We start from the raw sequence: 26,630 nt of genomic DNA on the forward strand, positions 1-26,630 counted from the left end.
GCAATACAGCTGCAAGTATTACTGGGCTACATGCTGTTAACTTCCAGTTCTGGATTAATACTTGTATGTTGTACATTCATATGTTGCATACTCTATGTAGCAGCAGAGGTAAAAAAATTCCAGAAAGGGCATGGGAAGGAGACCAGAAAACAGATTATTGCCCCTGAACTCATTAGTGAGTGTTTATGACCCCAGTTCATAGTCCACATATGCTCAGCTTCAACACACAGGGCGTGTGTGCTGCAAACAAGGTCACAAAAACCTGATATTGCAAATTCCTGTATGGCAGTTGAACTGGAAAAATAATAGCATAAGGACAACTCCTCACTTTATAGGTTATTTCAAGGAAGTGGGAAATATTAAGCATCTTCTAATAGATATTCTCTAAGTATAGAACAGGATAATTATCTGAGTTTTTGTCTAGTCATATTACAGAAACTATTTAAAGCAGAGTCAAGTCATTTGTTTAAAGCATATATTCATGGTTGAAGGGAATAAGCATTTGGCTTTGAAAAACTCATTTTAATCAATTTTTTTATCAGTATGGTCCAGCATGTTATTCAGAAATGGCTTTCTTCAGTAAATGGATTGTGAATCAATAGTAGTTATAAATAAAGCAGTACAAAAGGCACAACATTCAACAAGCTGCCAATCCCTGGAGCAGAGGATGGCAGAAATCAGTATTCCAAGATGCATACACAAATAAATCAGAAATGGGCAGATAATTAACAAATATCCACCTTTTTACAACAATTTCAGAGTTCCAACTGGTCCTAAGAATGACTGAAATGTACATTAGTTTTTATGTGCTTTATATGACAGACCACTATGAGATGGAGCTCGGTTTGAAGTCTGTTTTTCATTAAAAATTTTCAAGCTTATTCCTCTTAGAATATTAGAGTACTTTTAAATATAGAGAATTAATTGCCAGGCTGCCAAAGATCTTTCTGGAGACATGAAATAAATTAAAAGCTGCAGACTTTGTATTATACCTCAAAGGATCAATTCCTGAGATATACTAAATAACCACAACTCCTGTAAGATCAGTGAAAAGTGGTATTACTCAGCATTTTTCAGGATTTGACCTCCAACAGAAAGAGGAACTACAATGTTTTTTCAAGCACACAGATCATAATGAATTTGTATTAGTCATTTGCATCAGGACAATATTATTTAAGTGATGCTAGTAGGAACTTTGAACATGACTCATATTGTGATTGTCATAACTGTTAATTATTAATGAATAAATATGTCATTTGGGTCCTAAAAGCTATGTCCAGGTAATATGTCCAGGCCATTTGTGTAAATGGTTGTTTTCAACTGTGAGAATGTCAGTTGCCAGGAATTCAATATTCTTTTTTATTTGATAATTATTGACCATATATTATGCTAACCTTAAAAAAAAAAATCTCATTACTCTCTTATCCAAATTATAAGGTTGGTCTGTTAAAAAATAAATGTGATTGTTATGGTATAGTTTGAGCCTACAGATTACACATTCAATGTTTTGTACAAAATAAAGATAAGGACAGAGTATTTGTAACTACTGGCCTACAATTTAGGATTGTGCAAGGTGCCATCCTCACTAACCATAAGTTTTTACATATCTTCCAGAATAACTTCTTATTCAAATGGCAGTTCTGGATAATTGCCGCAAACCATACAAATGTCTGATTTCACTTTGAACCCTTCTAAACTATAATGCTGCATTAAAAACTTGAAGAAACTTGATTCACAAGTTTGAATCAGCTTTGAATTTGCCACATTTTAATATAGCTGTTCTGTTCTTCCTTTCAAGACAATTTCCCATTATATCTTCTTATCTTTTTCCCATGATATCTTCTAATAATATTTATAACAGAACTGCTTAGGGGGCCAGCTGGGAAGGGGGCCCCAAATGTACCAATACATTTTTCTATAAAAGGAAAGCTAGTCTCTGCCTAGCAGATTCAATGGACAAAAAGCTGGAAGGAAGCAATAGGGGCACAGGGAACAATGAGATGGCAGCGTACATTGTACCATCTTTATTTTTGTTTTCATTTGAATGTTTATGTGCTTTTCCTGAGGCTCTGTTATGAAAGAATTGAGTAGACAGCAAGACCACAGTAACAAGGACATAGACCAAGCTCTAGCAGGCAGCCTATCAAAACACATCAGAGATTTCAAAATGCAAACTTCAAGGAACCAATTCAGTGATACTGGTTTCTAGATGTGCCTCACTTATTCTTCCCTGCATAGCCCATGATCAGTCTTGTACTACCTAAAGTCTTCCACCCTTACACACTCAGGTTGAGGGGGATGGATTTTCTTATTTAATACTTACTCTCTAAGAGGCTAAAATTCAGTGAATTTGTTTTCAATATATTAGTTAGAAAGCATTATCATTTTATAGATAGAAAACATAAAGGTAAAAATTGATGTAAGTACATCTAAAGTATTCTTTTTTCACCTATAAACCACTTCTTCAAGCTATACATGTAATACTTCTTTCATTATTATTCAGTAAAAAATTATTCCATTATCCCATCTTTGTTGATAAATGTTTTGAATTATTGGATCAATATTAACAAATACTTTGAGCACACTTCAGATGCATATGAATAACAAACATGTACCCATTACAGCAAGGCAGTCTCCAGGGGGAATTCACTGGGATTGCCAAAACCAGTGAAGATGAGTGAAAGTCATTTTCAAACTATCTCCCAAGGCAATCAAGCACTTTAATGCTTAGGAGAAAAAACCCAAAAACAAACAAAAGACACCAGTACTGTATTTGGGATATAATTTATTTTTTCAAAATTCGATCAGATGAGTGTAAGGTCCATTTGTATCCAGTTTTAACACCTGCCTGTTTCCGTATGTGCCATGCTTGACAAGAACACCAGCTTCCCTGCATTTGGCACTGCCAGCCAGTTCTTTTTCACACAAAGTCACAAACTGAGAATAAAGTTCCAACCCTTTTTCTTTTTCAATGTTTGCATGGTACTGCATCCTTCTTCCCTTTGGTTTACCACCTAGGGTAGCTTGTGGTATGATGAGTACGTCGCCTGGTAAATCAAGAACAGAGACAAACTCGCCGTTTTCATTTTCACTTAATTTAACATTCAACAGCGTATCAACTGCAAATAAAAACAAAATAAGAGTTAGTATAACTGAAGTGAATTAAACAGGACATCATGAACATGATCCAACAAATGTTTTATGTGTGACAAACCCCTGAGTAAAAGAAACTGTATATTAATGAACTGGAATGTGGACAATCAATAAATACTTAACCAACTAATGTGTCTGAGTATTGTGAGAAATGCGAAGGATATTAACAGCATATGTCTGAAGTTCTGTTTTGGGAGGAAGTGATTTGCTATCTAAAATCCTAAAGTTGATTCTAGTTGGACACCCCCAAAAGAACCCAGGATGCAATTAGTGAGCCTTCCTTAATTGCTTGATATTCAAAAAAGGCAGCATTTGCACAACACTCCACACTATAGGACACAGCATCCTCAGTGCACTTGGGAGAGCGTTCTGCCCTGACTCTCTTTTCATTCTGGTTGCAGGTGTTTGCAGCAGGGCCCAGCACTGAACTGAGTTGAAGGCACAGCTCCACTGTTTGGTCTCAAGTAGAGCAAGTGTCCTTTAGCTCTCCATTTTGAGACATGCAGCTACCAGTTTGTCACTTGACACAGGAGGTGGGCAGGAAGGTCAGATGCAATTTAGCTTATAAGCTAGAACATATAAACTTGCAAATAAAATCAATGCATTTACTAACTTTAGATTTTCTCATGTTTCTATAACAAGTCAAATCATTACCCCAACTCTGTAAAAGGTGGGAGGATACTAGTCATACCTCCAAACACAAATGTTTAGAATCAGGGGAATGTTGTTAGAAGCAAAACCAGCTGAGTTGTGATTTGAGAACCAGACCCACACACTTAAACAGATACAAAATATATTTAGGAAACAATATTCTCTACAACAGGCACTCAAGGAGGATGGTCCTAGAGGAAATCTCCTGACAGGAAACAGAACGTTATTTTTCTGGCCTGTTTTAGCTGCCCCACAGCTGAAAATGTAATTATTCTCAAGCAACATTCTCATCAAAATCTTACTAGCACAAAATAATTTTTTATACTGTAGACTTAAATATTTAGCATTACAGAAGGACTGTGCCCCCCAAGACCAAGAGAGAACCCCCCCAGGAGTTGCTCTTAGCATTTTTAATAGCACCTGTACTTGGGCACTACTGGTCCCAGCCATAGACTGAATATTAGTGAAATATATTGTTACACAACCTTTAGCCAAATCACTAGTACCAGCCAGCCACAGGAAAGAAAAGGGGCACTTTTATCTGGAATATATGGCATCACAGAATTTCCCAGGGGAACCAGTGCTACTGATGGAGGAAAGGAAGGAGAAGAAATGACGTAAAAGTAAAAAAAAAAACAAAAAACAAACCCCAAAACAGAAAAAAAAAAAAAAAAAGCCAAAACAGCACCGGGTAAAGACAAAAATTGCTATTTTTTGACCTTATCCACAGCATCTTCTCTGCTTCAACGTAAATGTTAAAGTGCATGTGGAGAAGAAGGTAAGAATTGCAGACGCTGCTGTCACTGCTTCTGAACCAGAAAACTGCACAGGCTAACAGTGTATGTAAACACTGCTGAAGTGAGGAGAGGAAAGACACTGTTTCATTATCCATACAACTCCCTCTACCGGCTGTAATGTTAAATATCCTGCACATACAGTCAGATCTGTTAAAATACTATCAAATCAAGCCATGAACTATTTGAAATTCAGCTCTGTCCTGGACTGAACCTATTGCCTGACACATGTAAGATATTAAACAGAAGGTGCAGCATTTTCTTTGTTTTCCAGAATGTGATCGGGGGAATTTGTTTTCTAGGTTAGTAATGAACAGATAGACAAAAAGGCACGGACAACTGTTAAAAGAAACAAACTGTACTTTCAGCCAGGTAATTGATTTAGAATAATGCCATCTCATGGCTTATCCAAATGGTTGCTACCTTCTCTGCCTCAACTGCTTTTCTTCTTTTTCAAACAATGCAATAATGTATATGGATTATATCATACCAATTTTTGGGACAAGATCCTCATCAGCACCTTTGAAGAAGCATATGTAGATAACAAGCCCTCTCTGGATCTACAAAAGATTACAGAAAACTATGTCAATATTTCTCATTATCTATGATGCATGCTTATCATTAACTCTGGTATAAAAAAATGACAAAACCACAAAACAGACAAAGGTTCAAAGAGTAGTTTTAGTTGTTTAGAACAGCTTCAGACATTAAGTTTACACATCACACTGTGGAACATAAGATATGTACCGATTATCTGCACAATGCTTCTACATACAATTAAGACAATTTATTAGCTCCATGTAAAGCCAAATTTAGCTGGAATGTGAAGTATATACAGTACTAACATAGATGAGGTGACAAGATGAATTAGTATACTTAAATGCAGTATAAGAAATAAACTTTTTCCTATCAAATGTACAGTTAAAATAATTTTCAGTGTGAATTGTGATATTATTTCCAATTATGAAACATGAAAAACACCACAGGACTTGTCAAATTTTATTTTGATGTTGAAAGCAATCTAGTACAATATAATTCTGAAAAAACACAGTCTGGTAATTAAATATCTAAATATGACGACCAACAAATGTGAACTTGTTCAAAATATGATAAAGTTGTTCAAAATACTATTTATTAGCTTAGGTAAAATCTAACTGGCAAAATGGAACCTTTCAGCTGATTGGTATAAAGGATATGCCACATATTCAGCATTCAGAGAGCCTACTTGTAAGAATTATATATTTGAGGAAAGCATTGTGTCTCTACTGAGGAGAAAGCACAAGAAAACTCTTGTGTAGTTTTTCTGCTCACTTGATTAGTCCATAAGGAATGCACATGCAACAACCCATGCTTTATTAAGCCAAACTGATAGGCTCTGCAGCCAGCAGCAACTATCTCACGCAAAACTATACCTGCATGGCTTAACTTCTCTGGGAAAAACCCAAAGTATCCACAGACAGTATACAAAGAAATGTCCCTGCTTCTTTGTCAAGAATAAGTATATTTTTAATTTTGTTGGAGGAAACATAAATGTCAACTTGTGAAATACCACTGAAGAGATGTTAAATAGGTTGGGACAGGTATTAATATCAATGCTGTCAAAGCAAAAGGATAGAAAATGTGACTAGTTTCTAAAAAACACTTTTTTAAAAAACAATTTCCTCTATTTGTTTTTTCCCCTTTTCTTTACACAACAAAGATTTTTGGTGCAGAAATCTTAGCTATACACATGAGACTTTTTCCCTTTGTTATTGCAGAGATTAAACAAAATGCTCAAGGCAATGACTGAGAAAAGCTATGCCTTCTCAACTATTTTTCTAATAACTAACTTCTGAAAAAAGAGAATGCTCTTTGTGGCCAAAATATCACATGCTGAGAACTTTCAAAAGCTTCAAATGGTTCCTTTCAAAACTCAATATGACCACTGCAGAATATTATACAGATTCCCAAATGATAGCCATATTTCATAAACACTGTAAGAAATTTGATGGCCAGAACCTGAAATGACATTTCAAATCATCTGTTCAAATAAGGGAGGGAAATGCAGACTGACATACATTAGATATCCTTACACGTTTAGCTAAATATTAATTTCAGAAACAGACTGTGTCAGGATATTAGTAGGTAACGCACAAATAGCTACTAATAAAAATATTTTTGATAAAATAGGCAGAATTTATTTATATTGCATACGTCTAACTCCAGCATTAGAAATAAGTGACTGTGATACAGCACACATTACAGAAAATCATTTTAATTCTGAGAGTTATCTTTTTTTTGTTCAGTCTCACAGCAGTAATGACATTCTGCAAGCAGCTCATTTAAAGACACCAAAAAGTGACGTGACCCCTGTGAGTCTGAAGGCTAGAGAGATATAGACTAAGTAAAATAAATCATGATTTTTCCAGCCTCTGCCCTTATTTGATGTTTTTGAATAAACTATTTATCACAAGGATGAGACAAACATATTGAAGAAAAATAGAGGGACAGGAGATTAAATGAGAAAACAATTAATTCAGAGATAAGTTAAAGCTGATAGAGGATGCTTCTATTTATACTGCATGTTTATGGTCTTCTAGAACATTTACAACCATGATATAGTTGAAAGCTATGCAACTATTTGTAAACTGAAACTTACGGTTTCAGTTATGACTGAAAACTGTGGTTCAACATGTTTCAACCCCTTGTTAAGTCTTAAATTGTTCTTAGTTGAATAGAAGATGTAAAATTGAACGCAATTACATAATTACAATATACCTAATAACATATGTCAGTCTAACCTTATATGAGTTTTCCAGGTGTCCTAAAACCCGTGCTCAGTGTCAATGTAACATGTAAACTTTTTGAACCAAAGCAAAACCATTGCCATTGCTGCAGGTCCTCTGTAACCTATCAAAGCCTAGTTGACTGCTACTCATACCTATAGTTAATGCACAAAAATTCGAGCAAAATAACAGAAGCTCATAAATTCAACATGCTGGTGTGCAAACAGCCACTGCAAGGAACTTAACACAGTGACAGATCAGGAAAGCTGTGCTCTGTGTGGATCTACTGTGAGCAGTTAAATGCCTACAATGAACAAACCAGCAAAGCAAGATACTGTGCAACACTGGCATTTATTATTCAGCTGGTTTAAGTAATCCTCAGATCAGGCAACCTGCACCATGAAGGGCTGAAGTACCCAGCCCCAACGCCATACAGAGAGCCTAGCAATGCTGCCTCCAAACAACGATTTTTTAGCTCTTTTGCAGGAAAAAACAAACAACTGACTCCTTCCTTACCCTCGTTACTAAATACATTCATCTGTATTTCTCAGGATTTCATTAGCAAAACTGAAATATATTCTGCAAAATACTATCTCTACCTTTTAGTATTTTTTCCTCCAGGAAAGTGCAATGGCTAATAAAAACAGTGGTACTTTGTAATTCTTAGAAAGTCAGTTTGTGAAACCAATTTGCATAAATTATTCTGTGACATTTCCACTTCAAGTTCAGCTTTACTACCCCCTGGGAAGATTTCTTCATATTTCTTATATTCAAGTGCAGCAAAGAGAGATTACATCATCTGCCACAGGTCACAGAACAAGTCTGTGCCTGGTATTTTGCACCTCTTTTTGCCATAGTAACCAGAAAACAAGTCAAGGGAAATAAGATAAGGAAAAGACAATTTGCCTTGCATAAAGTATAGGCACTTATACTTTTTAGCTTAATATTCATTTTATGTTTATTTTTCTCCCACAATTATGAAATACACCAAACCTTACCTTATTTCACCCCTACCTTTGCAAGAATAATTCATTTTTTTCTTCCTATTTTGCTGTATACCTAAACCTTCTAGGGGGGGTATGTAACTAAAATTCTCCATAAATAAGACATCCTATGCACAATAGCCATCAACAGGCCAAAAAACTTAATCATGAAAACACAATGAAGGCAGAGATTCATGTATTAACTACACTCCTAACCTTTTTGCAGATAAAGAACATCTGCTCTGAAGTTCCTAAAGTACCTACAGGGGTCTCTTACAGTTCAGAAGCTGTTCAAAACCACCCATATAATATGCCATTTATAGTATGCTAGAAATGTCTCAAGGTGAGGTCCTGCTTTTAAATGGTCATAAAACATCAGGAATGCACTTGTTGATGTAAATAATAGTTGATGAGGATTATTTTTGTGGTTTTGGGTTGACATGCAAAAACAGGGAGTAAAATTACCCCACCAGAAAATGTCAGCAGCAAAATTTCCTTCCAATGTCCTCTAAATTAGTCATACTAGAGAAAATATGAACTTACAGTTGCCTTTTCTTCTGCATGGTGACTAGTTATTGTTAAAACAGACTTCTGTTAAAAAGCCCCAGGTACCTGGGAAAGATTCCCAACTACCCATGACAAATATTAGTAAGGTTCATGTCTCAAAAATATCTGCTGGAGACCACCCAAATCTTTTCCAGATTGCTTTAGTGCTATTACTTTTCTAGTGATTTTGCAAATTAGAGAGATAAACTATGTAACCTCCTTGAAGCAAAGTTATTCATATCTCTCAATCACAACATGTACCTTTTAAGATAAAAGAAAGATGGGAAAATTGCATTTCTGCTTTTCTTTACTAGATCTACAATTACTTCTGTGATTAGCAAGCTAGAAATAGGTTATTTCTCCTATACTTAATTTATGCTGGGCTCAGTGAATTTTATTGTAATTAACCTTATACTGATAGGTTACTAATGCAATATACACAGACCCACTACGTCTGTGAAAACAGTATCTGTGAGATGACACCTATCTCCTCCCAGTAAAACATTCTGGCTTTCCAGACCATACTGCAGAAACTAGCTCTGCTGGATCCACCTGCCCCTTCTGAACAAGGAGAGAAATGTTTTAAGGCTAATGTGAAAGGCAAATGGTGAACTCTCTTAAGATTTGTTGAATGAATGCATAAACCCTTTAACCATGCTAAAACTTTTACTTTTTAACATTTATGCAAGTGACTGTATTAAGCCCCTTCTGTCTAATAGTCTTTAAAAAGGTCAAAAGACGAAACAAAAAAAAACCCATGGGCTAAATAGCTGACAGTGGCAGCAATAAGTTATTCTAATGTAGGTGATTCACAAATAATGACAACTACATCAGGGCAGTGCATTCCAAAGGGCAGCCTTCATGCTTTGGTAATGAGCCCTGGGCTGCATGCACAGCACATCGATCAAAGAGCCTGCAGAGCTACCTACCTTCCCCAGCAGAAGACTGTGGGAGGAAACGGGGAAAACCACAATGTTTTCCTTAACTAGCGTAGTGGTCTACATGCTAAATTTCATTTTTAGTTAGGGTCCTGGAAAAAACCAAACAAACCCAATCCAGACAACATCAGAACTATTGCACCATAGTCCCATTGCCCTACCTGGCCTTTCTTCTCAAGTTAACACTACCACACAACAAACAAGGCCGACAGCTGAGCCCACCAGCCAAGGTTGTAGTGTTTCTGTGAAAGTGTGTTTAAGAAAAGAAGGAACAACACAGTGAGAAGGGAAGTGTTTGCTTATGGAGCAGCTGTACTCCTGGAGAGACTTCTGCCTGCGGAGGACTCTTGCAGACGACAGGGAGAAAGAGCAGGAGAGAGAAACCACTGTGCGCCGACCTCGGCCTCCTACTGCTTGCCCTTTGGCGAAGGGGCTGACCGCAACCTTTGCAGATAACCGGGAGGCGAGGAGAGCGCTCTGGAGCGGAAGAGACGAGGTTGGAAATCCTCCTGAAGCGCAGCCTAGCCCGGAAAAGGAGCAGAGGCTGTTCCCCTCAGACGGCCAAACGCCCACCCTCTTCCCACCGGCGCACGCGCGCAGCGGACGGAGCGCTTTCCCGCTGGCCGCCCCGAGCAGCCCCGCTCCGCGGGGAGAGGGGCGATGCCGAGGGCAGGGGCGGCTCACGTTACCTCCACCCACTGGGCCTCGCAGCCGCGCTCGGGCGGCCGCACCTGCAGGCGGGCGGAGAGGCTCTGCTGCAGCAGGGCCCGGGCCCGCGCCGGCCGCGCCGCCGCCATGGCGGACCCGCAGCGCTGAGGGGGGGCCGGGCCACGCCTTTCCGGCAGCGGCAGCGGCTGGAGCCCGCGGGGGGCCGCGGCGGGACCTGGTGCGGATGGTTAAACGGGGGTTTCTGATCTGCCTTCTTTATGGAGGGGGCTGAATACAAACTTTGGGACAGAATTAAGCAAAGTGTTTTTGCAGGTCTACTTACCAGTGCCCCAGTAGCTAGCAGGAAGCGGGCTTTGGTTTCTTAGTTTGGTGAGAAATTAAAGATCTCCTTGTCTTCTGGTGGGGAAATGTTACTTGCTTGTGATAAGAGCAGCGTGCTGTATAGTTTATGCACGGAAAAGAAAATTAGAATATTGTTTGTTATTTCATTACTTGTTTGTGTTTCGGGTGGCTGAGATCAGTCTATCAAGTTGGAGTATTTCTCTTCAATGATACTGCATCGGAGCAAAGGGAACAGGAAAGTTAAAAGGGTAGCTAGTGATCCAAATCATCAGGGAAGAAGAAGTGCATAGATTTGAAATGAGCTTCCACTGCTAATGGGGATGGTTAAAATACTGGAAGTTGTTCTTTTGTATCTTCCATGTTTTTGGCCATATAACCTGATACTCGTTGAACAGCTCCAAAACTGAAAGAGTTGTGTCTTTCTCCCGTACATGAATTATGACAAAGACAAGTTTTGAACAATTCTGCCTTCATTCAAATCAGGATAGAATGATACGGAATTCAGTTTCTTTCTCCAAATTCATTTTATGATGGAAGATTTTATTTTTACAACTGTGTTTAAAAAATAGTGTTTTTTAGAAAAAATGAAAGAGTTAATATATAGCAGTGTAAGAAGCTGAATTTTAGTACCTGGAGTCAATCATAGTGTAAGATTACCCAAGATCCCTATTGAACAGCAAGGGCCAATATGCACTTCCAAGCAATCAGTGTTACACACAGGGATATATTTGGCTTATGTCTGTCATTTTAAAAGAAGATTCTTGATGTGTGCTCTATGAGGTTGCTCTTCCCAAAGCAAACCTTCCTGGAAGAACAGAAAATTGCACTAGGTTGTTAGTGTATGAAGTAGCTCATTTTTGCTAGCTGTAGGGTATTGTAAAATATGTTTTTATTTAAACTCAGCTAATTTTATTTAAAATACCTCCTGTTTATTTACTTGAAAGCAGTATCCCCAGACTCATTAAAAAGACTGATGAGGTATAAATCCATTTAAAATGAGAGGGTTTTCCATATATATTTGTCATTTAAATTGATTGTTAAGGAAAATAGATTTTGTTACAGTCTGAGCAAATTATAATAAGCAGATTATAGAGAGATACTAATATATAAGGATATTGATTTTTATTTGGTGCTATGCCATTATTTACACCAAGATCTGATGGAGAACATTTATTCATGTGCAAGTTTCAATACAAATGCCTGCGAAACATTGCATAGGAAAAATTGGTACAACACCATTGTTTATTTGTGGATTCTTGGTGGAATTATGTTGTATTTTCCTTGGGAAGCCAAATAATTGTGTTGCACCTTGAATTTCTTGAATCTTAATGGCCTATTGTTAGATTAAGGGCCTCTCTTTTTATGCCAAAGAATGATAGTAAATTTGCTGAATAAATTTAGGTGTGGATTTGGGTTCTTCTGTGGGTTTTATATAAAATCTCATCTCTTGACATCTAAAGAATATATCCATGTGTAAACTATACTGGTACTTTTATCAGGTACTATAGAAAGACATTTTTCTGCATGTTTTGGATTTGACAGTTGTCCCAGAATATTTCCTGTATCCTCTCTGCTTGCTGTCATTGGATCTGAAAGTAAGTATTTTGAGAATGGTACCCAGAATACATTTCTGGTTATTTTCAGATCATTTCTCCTTCAGAGGGGCAGATGGCATCTCGCAAATTGCAGTGGAGGTGTGTTTTCCCTTACCCTTCATGGGAATGGTTAGGTGTCTGAGTTCAGGAAGTGTTTGGACAACACTCTAAGGCACGTGGTGTGATTCTTGAGGTGTCCTGTGCAGGGCTAGGAGTTGGAAAATCTAACTGGTCCCTTCCAACTCAGCATATCATGTGATTCTGTGATTCTATGATTCTATGCATATTTGGAACAAATCCTTTTGTCAAGAGGTGGGTGGATGGTAGAAGGAAGTTCTGCCTGTGTGGAGACTTGGCTTTCTCCTTCTCTTTCAGTACTAAAATAATCTCAAGTGGTTGAATTCTTCTGGATGTTTTTTGGGGGGTTTTGTTGTTATTATTAAGTTTGATGTTGCATAGTGTTTGGCAGGGGCAGGAGTTGACTGGACCTTTGAAGGGGCAAGATGTTTCCTTTGTCTGTCGTGTCTGAAACATGATCAGTGGTCTTTCATGCAGCTATCACATCAACAGAGTTGGCCCTATCTGTTTTGAAGAGGAACTATACAAAGCTGCAGCGGCACTTGGATAGCAAAGATACAAATTAGGTTGCTGGCAAGGCTTATAAACTTGGTAGAACTACCTCCTTTGGGACAGATGTAGCTGGAAGGCTCCAGAGTGTCAAGGGAAGAATTAGATTTCAACATTTCATTTTCTCCATTGCCAAATTTGGAACTCTTCCCTTGCAAAACAAACCAAAAAATTTCAATCACTTAGAATAATTTAGTAAAAATCATGGGTGGGGGCCACTACTGGTGTGAAGGTTGAGACAGAATTGATGGATGTCCTTGTGCCACCTGATAAAGATTGCTGTTAAAAGCTTCATCATCAGAGAATGGCCTGGAAAGTGGAATTTGCAATAATGAATTGCAAATTTCCATCACAAGGTAAAGATATTTCCACAAAATAATTTGTAAACTAAGATTAATGTTGAAATAAAATACAATTTTAATTTGGCCATGTTGAAACAACAGGTCAGTGATCAAAGAAATCAAAAAAGATATTGTTTATCTTTAGTTCAAGATGTTTAAACTGCCATAGGACAGCTCAGAATGTTAGTGTTATTTATTTCTGAAGTGATCTTTATGATCATACATCTTGAACTGAGTCAAGTCCTTTGCTCTCTGTTGGAAGATGACCTATTTTTCTTCCTCTTTTCTCCCAGTTTACTAATTTTGTTTCTCTTTTTGAGCTACTTGCCTTATCAAAAATAGCACAAATAGGTTATCTGGCTCCTATATTTGGTGATTACTTTTTGTAGCCTATTTCACAGTCTAGTTCAAGACCCAGTTAAGCCTACTGCATCCTCCGAAGTGTTAGCTGAAATGCTGATTAGCTAGAATAGACAAGGTACTGCTCATCAGCAGTGTGGGTGCAGAGAGGATTAGCGGGTGGCGTTAGAATAATTTTACTGTCTAAGACACGTTATGATGACTGTATTTAGTACTGACTTATTTGAAGTACTGTCCAGAGGTCAGGACTATGTCTGCCTCCCAACCATCATCCTCCTTCCTCCAGAGGTATTTAAATAAGAAAAGCAAAGAGAGCATAAAGAATTTCCCTAGTACAAGTCAGACAGCAGAAATGAACAGTCCTGTCAGTCAAAGACCACAATTATTGCTCAATGCCTGTGCAGACTACCAGAAAAAACAGCTCTTCCAGAGAAGACACAGAATGAAGACTATCATACACTTTGCCTTCCAAACTGCCCCCCAGGTCTGTTTAGCATTTGAAAGAACCATTGCAGACTTCTGGGGGAAGTTGAGAGGAGGATGGTACTGTGGTTTTTATCTTTGTGCTTTGCACCATACCTCTGAGAAAGGTCATGGCTTCTTCAGCTCCACTTTTGTGGCATCAGAATCGGTCCACCTCTAGCTCTTCCAGCAGAGCCAATTTAGTGTCCCCACAAATGTCAGAATTGTTTGCAGTGAAGGCTGGTATTCGTGTTGTGGAAGTACAGTTCTGTGATTTGAGCAGTTGATTTTATCCGCTAGTTGTGTTTAAAGAAAGCAACAAAAATTTAATACACGATTAAAAATAGATTAGTGTTTTGTTTAGTCCTTCATACAATTACAAAACAGATGCTGAAATGTGTTATAGCAATCAAAAGTTAATTAAACTTCTGAAAAAAAATAGCAGATTCAATATGAAAGCTGTGTCAGATACAATTACTGTTTTTGATTGTGAGAAGCAGAAATTTGCATCTATTAGGGGGAGAGAAGTGGCCAGATAAAAGACACACAGTCTGCTTGCTTACTGGGATTGCCTGAAGGAAGTAAGGACAATATTAGTCAGTTTCTTTCTCATTGGGCCTGTGACATTTAGCTACTCTATTTTTTCCTGCTTGGGTGTCTCCTGAAGCAAATCTTTGTATGACTGACAGGCATTAATGTTAAAAGGACTTCTGTATCATGCTCCAGTAGACTCTACAGAGCATTGGGGGTGGCCTACCTGCAGTACGCACCTGGCAGGTGTAACATGGCAGAGAAGCAATATGTTTATTTTTTGTTTTCATAGAATTGACCTAATTCCATATGTTCATGTGCTCTTTCTTGTGCAGAGCCAATCTTGAGAACCTCATTCTTAATTCTGGAATTCAGAGGGAGGCTGAACAGAGTCATGAAGCTGACTCCATGCGGAGTCCCTGAAAGGTCAGCAATTTTCTGCTTTACCCAGGTTGATCCCTGCAGGTATATCCAAAGGTCTATCTGGGTTCTACACAGCAGGAGCACATGCCAACAGCCTGGGTGCAGGACAGTACTTACTCACTGGTGAGGGAAGCACCATGCAGCACTGAGCTAGAAAAGGGTAACCTTGTGGTCACAGGGCTTGGAGCAAACGGTGGGAGTAATAGAGCTCATGACAGTAAACAGCTGTACAGGCTGTTTGCCATCCCTGAGCAAGCTCAGTAGGGCCACCCAGGCCACCCTTGACCAGTCAAAGTCAGCTTCTGCTTCTTATTTTCTGTATGGAGCTGCTGACCACACATGAGTTCAGATCCTGGCACTGCTCTGGCAGGTGGAGGTCCGGTTTGCTTCAAGCCCCTGAGCTAACCCATGCCTGGCTGATGTAGATGGGTGTTGCAAACTGGGTTCCTCCTGATGGAGGAGGTATTTAGAACAGGCACATTAGAGCACAGCTCCTAAATTATTTTCCTGCCATCAGGGTTGGTCTGCTGCATCCAAGGTGGATACTCCTCTACCCCTGCCTTGTAAAGGAATTAAAGTCTGTTCTGTCCAAGTATTGCTGCATCACTGCTCTCTTCACCTTAAAAACACTTTTGCAATAGCGATTAGTACTACAGAATGTTTGTGTTACTTAATCCCACTTTTTTTTCATCTTCAGTGACAAATTTTGATGAAAATATAAGGATGTTGCTGCTATAGACAAAGATGCATCAGTATCTTCTAGCATCAGAAACTTGAGCATGCATGTTTTCTATAGTTGCCGTGTGTAACATCAGAGTATTGACATAAAGCCTCATGTTATTAAAAATGGACATGAAATGAGATGTGACATTTTCTGTTCCTCTCACAAACAGTATGAGAGTCATTTATTATTCTTTCTGTACCTGGAGGACTCCTTGCCTCCAGTTACTGTTGAGTATGCAGGCATAATAAGGCTGCATGTCATTTTTTTGCATTTATATGGATGACTTTCGAAGTAAAACTCACCACAGCTTCAGGCCAAAAGCTTTCTCCTTGAGTCACAGCTCCTATCATTTTTCCCCCTCACGGATACTGATCCTTAGCTAGTCAGGGAAGCATGCACACAAATGATAGGTCATTAGGAAATTCTCTGAATGGCAAACCTCTGAAGTCAGCCCATGTGTTATTTGCCATGCATCATGATAAAACTTGTGAGTTTTGAGGAGGCACCAATTGTATGCTTGGTCTGCCATTTATGAGTTGTTGTAGCTGTTGTTTCCAGAACACAGCAACCTCTTTTGCAGCGTAGTTCAGCAAGATTGCCAGAGCACAGTGAGCCAAGCAGGGATTGACAGATTTTGGCATTTTATTTCCTTTGATGAAAGAATATTGCATTACAACACAAATTGGTACCTCAGTTTGCCATAGTACAGCATCATATACTGATACAGTGATGTTGATCTATGGGCTTTTCTTAAAATTATAATTTGGGAACTTGTTTCCCTTAGAACAATGTAACAACATTAGTAAACAAATGTAAGACTTCCATCATTCCGCCTTAGGTTTTTGATGGTTTGTTTCAGTAATACAATAGTTACATATATATATATATATATATATATATATATATATATATATATATAAATACTTTAATTTTTTTAACCCACATACATAAAACGTGATCTTGGGAGGAAAAAGCAAATGTCTAATTCAGTGAGATAAATAATAAAATATTGTAAATTCTAATGAATATTCATGGAGTCAAGATAATAAACATGTCAAGAAATGATGTGGCTTCCTGCTACGACTTCCAGTGTAGATTAACGTTTCAAAGACCAGCATCAAAAATTGTTTTTTAATTTTTAATTTTCACGCTTTCTCAAAGCACCAATTTTTTAAATGCATGTTTCTGAATTGATTTAGGATGATACTACTAGTGTATTATTAGATAGTTCAGAAGCATTGCAATGATAGGATTTTTAACATATTCTTTGATTGGTTTATGGTTTTTTTAAGCTGTCGAAGAGTCACAGTTTCTTTTACAAAAGATGCTAAATTGCTGCTACAGAATGGAAGTGAAACACTTTATCTTCCATATTTGATGTTATAAAAGAATAGAAATGTAGTATTTGGTATAACTTTTTCTTACAGAGCTTTTTATTTCACAGATAATTCTTGGAACTGCTGGAGACTTACATTTTTATGATTAACAGACTAAAACAATTACTCTGTAAGTTGGGATATTTTAATATCAATTACAGTTTAATCTTTCCTTAATTGGATATACTCTGTTGCCCATAGGACAAAAAATAATCATGTCTTCAAAGTAACAGTCCCAGTGAGAACCACATCCAGATTAAAAAATCCTTCATTTTCATGCCCACAAATAAATCCCAGCACAAATATGACAAATTTTAGCTCCTGGTACAGAAAACACAGATCTAAATAATGCACTCTGGAGCTTAGAGAATAATTCAGCTCAGTTTCAGGTGAACCTCTAGGCTCAATCAACAGCAGGAAATACTCTTTGCCGTTGCAACTCATCTTTACTCCCTGACATAATTTTAGCCAGGGCTTGCTCACTAAAAAAAAATATTCTGTTCCTGGCTCAGCAGTTAAGAACCAGTTAAGAACCTCTAGCTCGGTGTAAAACATTCACAGCTGAGGATTAACCAGAGGATTGTGTTCCAAGAATCAGTGCTCTGGCTTCACAGTGATGCCCTGCAGTTCTATATGACAATGCTTCATGCAGGGTACACTGACAACAAAAAGTGTTCTTGGATCACAGTTATTTTCAGCTGAGATTGGACCTTGCACACAAACCTCTGGAGAAGATTGCTATAATTGTGTAAGGTTGTCATAATTGTCTAAGTGATCCATACACACCCAAAGTTTATTGGTGCCTTCTGGAATACCTTGCACTGCTACTACAGGGATTTATGAGATAAGTATTGAATGGCTATGGAGCAAAACTGAACTAGTTTAGAACATTAACCAGATTTTAAAAATAATTACTATACACAAAAAACAGTAAAAATTGATGTATCAATCAGCATCATTGATCAAATAAGACTGATTGGCTACATAAAACTTACTTAGGCCCAGGGTTCTGACGTTAACAAAAACGCTTCCTGTAAAACAAGCTTGTTACTGAGAAAAATGAATGAAGAGCAAAATTAAAATAATTTCAGAAACTAAAACTGTGAATGTCATTATGACTCAGATCCGTAGTGTCAAATGGTTTACTAAAGCTTTTAGGAAACTCATCATCTTTTTTATTCTGTATTTGTACAGTGTCTAAAGCACCAGGAGTCCTTCTGCCCCTAAGACTCTTATAATTGCAATGCATGTCCATTACTGAAAAAAACAAAATATATAGGAAAGAAGAAGAAAGAAAATGCCAGTCTTCCTTCAATGTTTGTAAAATATATGGCAAAGATTAGGAATAGTTTCAAAACCTTTGTTTCTATCTTCAGGTATGGAAATACTGTTAATTTGTGTTAATTCCATTCATGCAAAGAATATCTATATATGTAAGGTACCTAAGGAAAATGATGTGGCTTTGTTACAGAAGGGCATATTCAACAAAATAAATCCCTTAATTTTCTGCACCACTTCCTAAAGGTTGGAAAAATTGCTGTGATATAAGCTGCATCTTCACTGTTATGTGACTGTTACTATAGGAAGCAATAGTAACCTGAAGAACTTGATGACTGACTTCAGAAGAGTCTAGTGACAATTTAAATACGGTTTTCATCTCTTCTTGACTGTGAAGGATTGCACTGTTTAAAATTCCACAGGAAAGCAATATATAAACTAAATTGGTCTCAATTCTTTGAGACCTTCTTCCTCATTTAGTGAAACTGAATGAAAGCAAACAACTTCTTTTTCAGATAAAGATTTGGCAAAGCTTTCACACTGGATGAAGCTACTTATATGGTGTTATATTTATTGACAATGCTAACACATATTATAAAGAAAAAATATTAAATTGTTACTGTTTCTTGTGTGTTTTCTTTGTGCTTGTTAAAGGTGTTGCATTTGCAAGTACTGCCATTCATAATAAACAGAAATTTCTTCTTAAACCAGGTAATAGTCTATATGAAAACTGATGTAAACCTGCCTTGTTTTGAATGAATATTTGAAATCAGAATCTTTTAAAATCCCTTGATCCAAATTTACTTTGCAACAAGTGGGCATAACTGCCTCCATGCAGTGATGTAAGTGATGTTGACCTTGGTGTCTAAGCCTAGCAGGAAGAAGACTGTAGAGGAAAAATTCCAGTCAATGACATAGAGGTAATATCGTGATACAGTTGGACTCTCCTCATATACACCTGCAGTTTTCTCCTCTAATGCCTGAAATTCCCTATTTACACATTTTTGAGATGTGCCTTATTGATAAATGTGGCCTGTAACCCCCAGGTATGCCACTGTGCCCCTGTGCACATGCTCTGCCAAACTGATGCTGCTCTGTGTACGACCAGATTGGTGTTTCAGCATTAAGTAAAGCGACGTAGAAGTTGCTTTAACTTCCATGAAGAGCACAGCAAAGATAAAACAAAGAACTCACACTGGTAGGCATTTTGGCTTGGATTATTTTGCAGCCTGATAGCTTGTCTACCGCACAGGAGAATGCTGTTTTGGCAAGAGCATGCTCTAGCATGGTGTCAGAGCTGCCAAAGGGAGGAGCGGCAGCTATCCTGAGACACAGTGCTGAGCTGAGCACTGGGCTGAGCCAGGAGGTAATGCTAAGAGCCTGATGCTCATAATCACCAAGTAATTATCACCACGTGACAAAACAAGGTTAAAAAGCATCATTTTAACCTTATTTATCTTAAAGGTACATGGGCTGGCCAACCAGCCGGGGGGGGGGACAAAAACCCCAGAATCTGAGACTGCCATGCCACACACACTCACCCTAGTATGCAGTGGTATACCTCTGTGGCCAAAGGTTGCAGGCCTGGTCATAAAGATAAAATGACCCCTTGGTTCTGAAGAATTTTTATTTTGTCATGAGTTTGCAGTTACTATATTATTAATGTGGTACTATGCAGACACCCAGAAATGAGAATAGGTACTCTTTCTTTTTTTAAAGCCACTTACATCCTACTGCACACAAACCAAACTAATTATCTACCAAGTCATTTTTCAAATATTATTTAATTTTTAAGTTTTGGAGTTATTTTGGCAATAAATCTTCCCTAGCATGACCTAGAATGAACCTGCTTGAGCAGGGAGGTCGGACTAGATGATCCACGGTGGTGGCCTTCCAACTTAGCTAATTCTGTGATTCTGTGCTTTAGTATTATTAAAAAAAAGCAAACCCAACCAACCAAAAAATCCAAATCAAAATATAAAAGAAACCGAACCAAACAGGTGCCATCCATCTCGGCTACATCTCTTTTTGTTCTTTTACGTAATAATTCAAAGGAAGAAATGGGATATATTTATTGTATTTGTAGAGGATACAAACCCAGACGGGACAGAACTCTTGCCCAACCATTATGCGGGCCAAGATGAGAATTCAGAAGGCACCGACGAGGCGAAGGAGCACTGCAGAGAGCGCCAGAAGAGCCTCTGCGGGGACAATTACAGCATAACGAGGAATTAGCCCGAGGCAGTTTGCAATGCGTGCGGTCACCCGGTGGTGATGCTTTGGCCCCGGCTTCCTTAAAGACAGCGGTGGGGATCTGCCTTCCGTGCTGCTGTTTCCCAGTGCCACCGCTCGGCGGGAGGGCGCGGGTCGCCTCCCGCAGCCCCGGAACCACGGCACCTCTCAGCTCCGGCAAGGCGCAGCCTTCCCCGGGGCTGCGGGCCCACCTGCACCCGCTCTGCCGGCGGGGCAGCGGGCGGGGCGGGGCGCGGCGCGGGGGGCGGGCCGAGGCGCGGCCGCACGGCGCCATCTCAGCGCGCCCGGGGCGGCCGCGGGCATGGCGGCTCCTGCCTGGCGCGGGGCGCTGTGCGCCGCCCGCCTCCTGCCCGGCGGCGGCAGGGCTGTGGCTCCGGCGGGGCGGCGGGGCGGCACGGGCCGCGCGCCCACCGCTTGCGCCGCTCCGTCCGCCAGCTCCGCGGTGAGTGAGGCGGGAGCGGAACGGAATGGGGTGGGCGAGGGCCGGGCCGAGCTTGGCTGGGCTGGGCTGGGCTGTCCTTGCGCTTACGGGTTGCCTTGGGGGCGGCGGGCGGGACGGTCTGTCCGTGCCCTGACGGGCCGTGTGCTGTAGCAGCCGTCTCAGTAGCAGTGTCCCTACGGGAGGGGATGCTGTCGCGGCAGGCGTTGGCGGCGGGCCCGGTCCGAGAGAGGAATATGGATGGGCTCTGCCCGCTTCTTACTCGGACTCGCGGGAGCTCCGCGGGAGCAGTGCGCGGTGCTCAGCGCCCGTGGCGGTACCATTGTGCCAGCCGGGAGCAGGTGGATGCTGCCTGCCGGGCTGCTCGGCTCGGCTGCTCCGTCCGTCCAGCGTGGGGGCCCCCAGTGTGGCTCTTCAGGCACGGCTGAGGGCAGCGACAGCCCTCGGACAGCTGCCGGTCCGGCACCGCCTGCCCTCAGCACCTCGGCTTCCTGCTCCTTCGCTTTTGCTGTATTTGTTGTGCCTGAAACAACTGTATCGAAAGGACCGCCAAGTCTAGTCTGTTTCGTAAAGCTTCCGACTTTTAAGCAGTGTTTTGGTTTATGTCTACACAAACTTTTTTTTTCTTTTGACTGCTAAGATCAGTCATGCTTAAGTGTTTGTCAAAAAACGATGTGACTGCCGTTAAGTTGGCCCAGTCCTTGCCTGCCTGTGAAGTAGACTCCCTTTGGGAGAGCCCCTGTGCGGAATGTTGTTTTAGACAAGTAGTGAAAATTTCTCAGTGTACAGGTAGGTTCATTCCTGTCAGCTTTCTCTGCGGAAACTTCAGGCTGGTGCACACGCATTCACTTGGTTTTTGGTTTTGTTAGTCCTCAAGCTCTGGGGATGAGGCTCTGAGGGACAGACGTGCTCGGCTTCTGTCACGAGGGCTGCCAAAGCAAAAGCCCATAGAAGGGGTTAAGCAAGTGGTGGTCGTGGCTTCTGGAAAAGGGGGAGTTGGAAAATCAACAACGGCAGGTAAGGTTTTCTTTTTCTTTTTAAAATAATTTCCTTTGCACATTTTCTAGGATTTTGTATGGAATATTTAGATGCTTGTGTCATTACCTTGTAATTTGGTTCCTTTACATTGCCTTCACCTCTGTCAAGTCCTGTTGCAGCCACTGAGAATCTACATGGATATAGAAATCTTGGCTTTAATTTAGGTATAAATCTTTGTAGTAGTGCAGTGTAGTCCTGAGGCATTGGGACATGTTAAGAGCTGTTGTAGGCTGAGGTGAAGGGGATCATATGCTAGTGCAGTGACACTGTTCCTCTTTCCCTGGCTGCTTAGGTGTGCCTATACAGTGCCTTTCTGTGCGATGTCAGCATAGTCGTTCTTTGTAGAGGATACAAATATTTAGAAAGTTTTAAGATCAAGGCTGTTCAATTTTCTCAACTACTTATGTAGGTGTTTTATAAAGAAAAAGTGAAACAGTATTTAAAAATTATACAAGCTGATCAGAGCCTTGTGAAGCACCTTCTCTCAACTCCACCATTAGGTTTTGAATTGATTTTTCTCTCGTTTTTTCTCTGCCACCTGTTCCTTGGTGGAAAAGTACTTGGGCCAACAAATGTGGTAACCTTCTTACAGTGGTGGTGGATGAAGGAAGAGTGACTGGTGTCATCGACCTGGACTTCTGCAAAGCATTTGGCACTGTCCTGCATGGTATCCTTGTTTCTGATCTGGAGAGACTGGGAGTTGATGGATGGACCACTTGGTGGATTAGTACTTGGCTGGATGGCTGCATTGCATCCAGGTCTGGGTCCCCAGAATAGGAAGGAGAGTGTGTCCAACAAGTATCACACAGATGATCAGAGTGCCGGAGCACCTCTGCTCTGGAGACAGGCTGAGAGTTGCAGCTGTTTAGCCTGGAGAAGAGAAGGCTTTGGGGAGACTCTTAGAGAACCTTCCAGTACTTAAAGGAGGCTTACAAAAAGGAAGGAGCTTTTTATGTGGGCAGATAGGACAAGGGTGAATAGTTCTAAACTAGAAGTGGAGAGATGTAGATTAGCTAATAGGAAGAAGTTCTATACTGTGGGGGTGGTGAGGCACTGGAACAGGTTGCCCAAACAAGGAGTGGTTGTCCCATCCCTGGAAGTGTTCAGGGCCAGGTTAGATGGGGTTTTGCACAACCTTGTCTAGTGGAAGTTGTCCCTGTCCATGGCAAGGGTTTGAAGCTGAGTCGTCCTTAGGGTCCCTTCCAACCCAAACCATTCTATGATTCTATGACACTGAAAGTAAACTTCTTTGAAAAGATCTGTGTAAAGTGTTAGAAATTTGTTTAAAGATCTCTTTCTTAGCATCTAGGATAGAAAAGTCTTCCTTTAGTTAAAGGATGTCTGCTGTTCATCTCCATGTGTTGTGAATAAACACATGGATATAACTCTTAAATGTATCATTTTGGTGTTTGTATTTCAGCCATGCTTGAAACAGACTGATTGTCTAATAATTTCTAGAACAGACTAACATGATATCTGCAGTAAAAGTAACTGTTCTTAATAAAAAAGATTTTTTTTCTATTTATTTTCTATTTATCTTCTGTCTGTTCTATACATAGGATACACCTACCTATACAAAGTCATGTAAAACAATTAGAACTTGAGATTCTTAACCATCAAAATCATTATAATCATATATGTCATTATAATGCATAGACTGGTTGTTGCCAGTTACTAAAAGTACCAAATACCTGTTAATAAATTGACAGTTTACAAAATGAACATAAATGGAAAAGTCAAGTCAGATTATTTTCCTCATGTCTGCAAGCAAATATCTGAATTTAAGTTCTTGTAACTGGCATCTGTGTGCAATTTCTACATAACATATGTATAAATAATACTTACAGCTGTGCATTCATTCCTATGCATTGAAAAAAAAAATGCAGTTTCAACAAGCATTAGATAAGATACTGGAAATGTAAGTGAAGCATTTACATATATCTGTAATGGACAGCCTTTTTAAATGAATGTTTTAATTCATAATATTGAGAAGGAAATCTATCTTCTTGTTTACTACAATGAGGGTGAATTTCATGGTTCAGATGAACAATTGAATTTCAGATAACTTCTATAAACAAAAGTATTGCATGGCATCATTACTCAATTATGTACTTAAAATTATGTTTTTGCTTGAGGTTTGTGGGGAGCATGTTTGGTGACAGCTCTGTTGATATATATTGAGAGCAGGATTTGACAAGAAAGAAGACTAGTAAGCACCTCTAATTCCTAAAGCATCACTGAAAATATCATGTGTATATCTTATGTGTATATCAGAAGGCCTGTTGGGGCTTTTTTTGTGTTTTCTCCAATATAGTTGTTTCAGTTGCTCTGGATCTCCATTTAGGGAAAAGAGCATCTGCATTCTGGTCAAGTTTGTCAGGGTCATTCCCTAACCTGTTGAATAACTCATTCTGTTTATTGCATATGGCTTTCACATTGTAGTTTCTGGTGCTTTCAGTGCTTTTTGGTCTTCTGAAATCAGTGTAGTCAATGATTAGAAGAAATTATGTTACTGGAACAATATTTTTTCAATCCATGTCTAGATACTATGCTTGTTTTTTGTTGTTTCTATTTGTCTAATATGTTGGTTTGTTTGTTTCCTATGTTCTTTGTGACTTTCCTGTCAAATTTCTTGTTTTTTAATGGCATTCTTATATATTTACTGCATCTGTCCAAAGTCTGGGATTTTTTGCTTTTGTTTGTTTGTTATTTAATTCCTCTTCATCTGTTCCTTTCTTGCATTACCCTAAAGATGAGAGTACTGAAGAAAATTGATCCTGGCATGAAAAGAAGTTAAAGAGCAGTCTTGAAAGAGGGGAAATTTCTAAATTATTGGAAATCTTACTGTTTTCAGCTGTGGGAGTAGGACAAAATTAAAGGCTGGTGTTCTTGCTCACGTTCTGCTAATCCTGTTATTTGAGGAAAATACAGAAACTGACTACATGGACCTTCATACATTTTTAACGAAGGCTGAGGCTGAGATTTTTCATTACTGTTTAGGGAAGCTGATACATTTGACCATGTGTTAACTATATCTCATCATATTAACTGCATTTTAATGTTTTTTTCTCCTCTTGCATACTTGTATTCTGCATGTAGGATGTATTGTTATTGAAACTTTTTTGATTTGGGGCCTTCTTTATATGTTAAAATATTCTCATAAGCTCTATTTCTAAATGGCACTTACATTGAGATGTAGGTATTGAAAGTTTCCTTCCTAAGTTTTTATCTAAATTATCTATAGGTATTTTATTGATGATGTATATTAACCCTGTCAGGTACAGACACATAGCTGGCTCTGTACTTGTCTGATTTTGGACCAAGTTTTAGTTGTATTGTTAGCTGAGTGTTCAGAGAGTTCAGTTGTACTATTCCTAGTGCCTGTTTGGATTTTGAAGTTAGAGAGTTGGAAGTTACAAATTAATAAACCTTCCCAGACTTGTAGTGGTTTCAAGAGGACTAGAGTCATAGAATCACAGAATATGCTGAGTTGGAAGGGACCCACAAGGATCATTAAGTCCCAGTCCTGTCCCTGCACAGGAACATCCCCAAGAGTCACACTCTGTGCTGACAGCATTGTCCAAATGCTTCTTGAACTCTTCAGGGCTGATCCTGTGACCACTGCCTTGGGTGGCCTGTTCCAGTGCCCAACCACCCTCTGAGCGAAGAACCTTTTCCTGATATCCAACCGAAGTTTCTCCTGACTCGACTTCATGCCATTGAAGCTATGTCAGGGGAGGTTTAGTTTAGATAAGACTAACCAGATGTTTAGGTTGCATTAGACAAACTCTGTGCGTCATTCCCTATACTGGTTGGCAGGTTTAGCATTGTTGGAGAGAACTTAGTGGCTTTTCTTGGAGCCTGCTGTGAAGTTGTATGGAATTTCTGGCATGTATTGCCTTGATGTCCTGCACTCCTGGTTATGGGAACTTAATTAGGGCCAGTATGAATGTTCAGGCTCAGGTTAGGTCCTATTCTGCATGTTTATGCCCCCTTAGAACTGATAGGAATACAAAAACAAGGGAATGCAAGATTCAGTTGGGATTCAAAATAAAGTGTTCAGCTAGATATCCAGCTCAAAACCTTAGGTTTGCATGCTATGTTGTTCCCAGTGTCTCCCTTCTTTCCCTTCAGTAGTCAAATACCCCTTACTGAAGAAGCATTGTGGATCATACTTTAATTTTCACACATGAAAGCTGTTTAAGAAGATAAAGTGCAAAGTGATTTTTAAAAAGTCATGTCTCCCTTCCTCACATTTCAGAGGGTGAATTTTCCTCTGATTCAAGGAATGGTTAATTGAGCATCTGTTTAAATATCAAATTGAAGAACAAAATCTATGTGT

At 39.4% G+C, this 26,630-nt stretch overlaps 2 protein-coding genes and 1 long non-coding RNA gene across 4 annotated transcripts in view; 2 read left to right on the forward strand and 1 right to left on the reverse strand.

The window, feature by feature from the left end:
* Positions 1–2,773: 2,773 nt before the first annotated feature.
* DTD2 (D-aminoacyl-tRNA deacylase 2) lies at positions 2,774–10,755 on the reverse strand. The gene is made up of 3 exons (XM_058837750.1): positions 10,520–10,755; positions 5,089–5,158; positions 2,774–3,119 (listed from the first exon to the last, which is right to left on the reverse strand). Exons 1-3 carry the CDS (start codon positions 10,625–10,627, stop codon positions 2,794–2,796), a joined length of 504 nt encoding a protein of 167 aa, XP_058693733.1. The 5' UTR covers positions 10,628–10,755; the 3' UTR covers positions 2,774–2,793.
* On the forward strand, positions 10,733–19,199 carry LOC131578727 (uncharacterized). The gene is made up of 5 exons (XR_009277554.1): positions 10,733–10,868; positions 12,341–12,436; positions 15,093–15,183; positions 17,349–17,410; positions 18,805–19,199. It is a non-coding gene; the product is annotated as an uncharacterized LOC131578727 (long non-coding RNA).
* Positions 19,200–21,048: 1,849 nt separating this feature from the next.
* NUBPL (NUBP iron-sulfur cluster assembly factor, mitochondrial) overlaps positions 21,049–26,630 on the forward strand; it is an 81,075-nt gene continuing 75,493 nt past the window's right edge. The window contains exons 1-3 of one of the 2 annotated variants that reach the window (XM_058862575.1): positions 21,050–21,181; positions 21,233–21,253; positions 22,120–22,267. In XM_058862575.1, the coding sequence (XP_058718558.1) occupies positions 21,113–21,181; positions 21,233–21,253; positions 22,120–22,267 (238 nt within the window). In that variant the 5' untranslated portion in view covers positions 21,050–21,112. Of the gene's footprint in view, positions 21,254–22,119; positions 22,268–26,630 lie in introns of both variants that reach the window. The other variant, XM_058862568.1, reaches the window with a different exon arrangement.

The sequence above is a fragment of the Poecile atricapillus genome, chromosome 1 (assembly GCF_030490865.1).
Source record: "Poecile atricapillus isolate bPoeAtr1 chromosome 1, bPoeAtr1.hap1, whole genome shotgun sequence".
NCBI classification, from domain to species: domain Eukaryota; kingdom Metazoa; phylum Chordata; class Aves; order Passeriformes; family Paridae; genus Poecile; species Poecile atricapillus.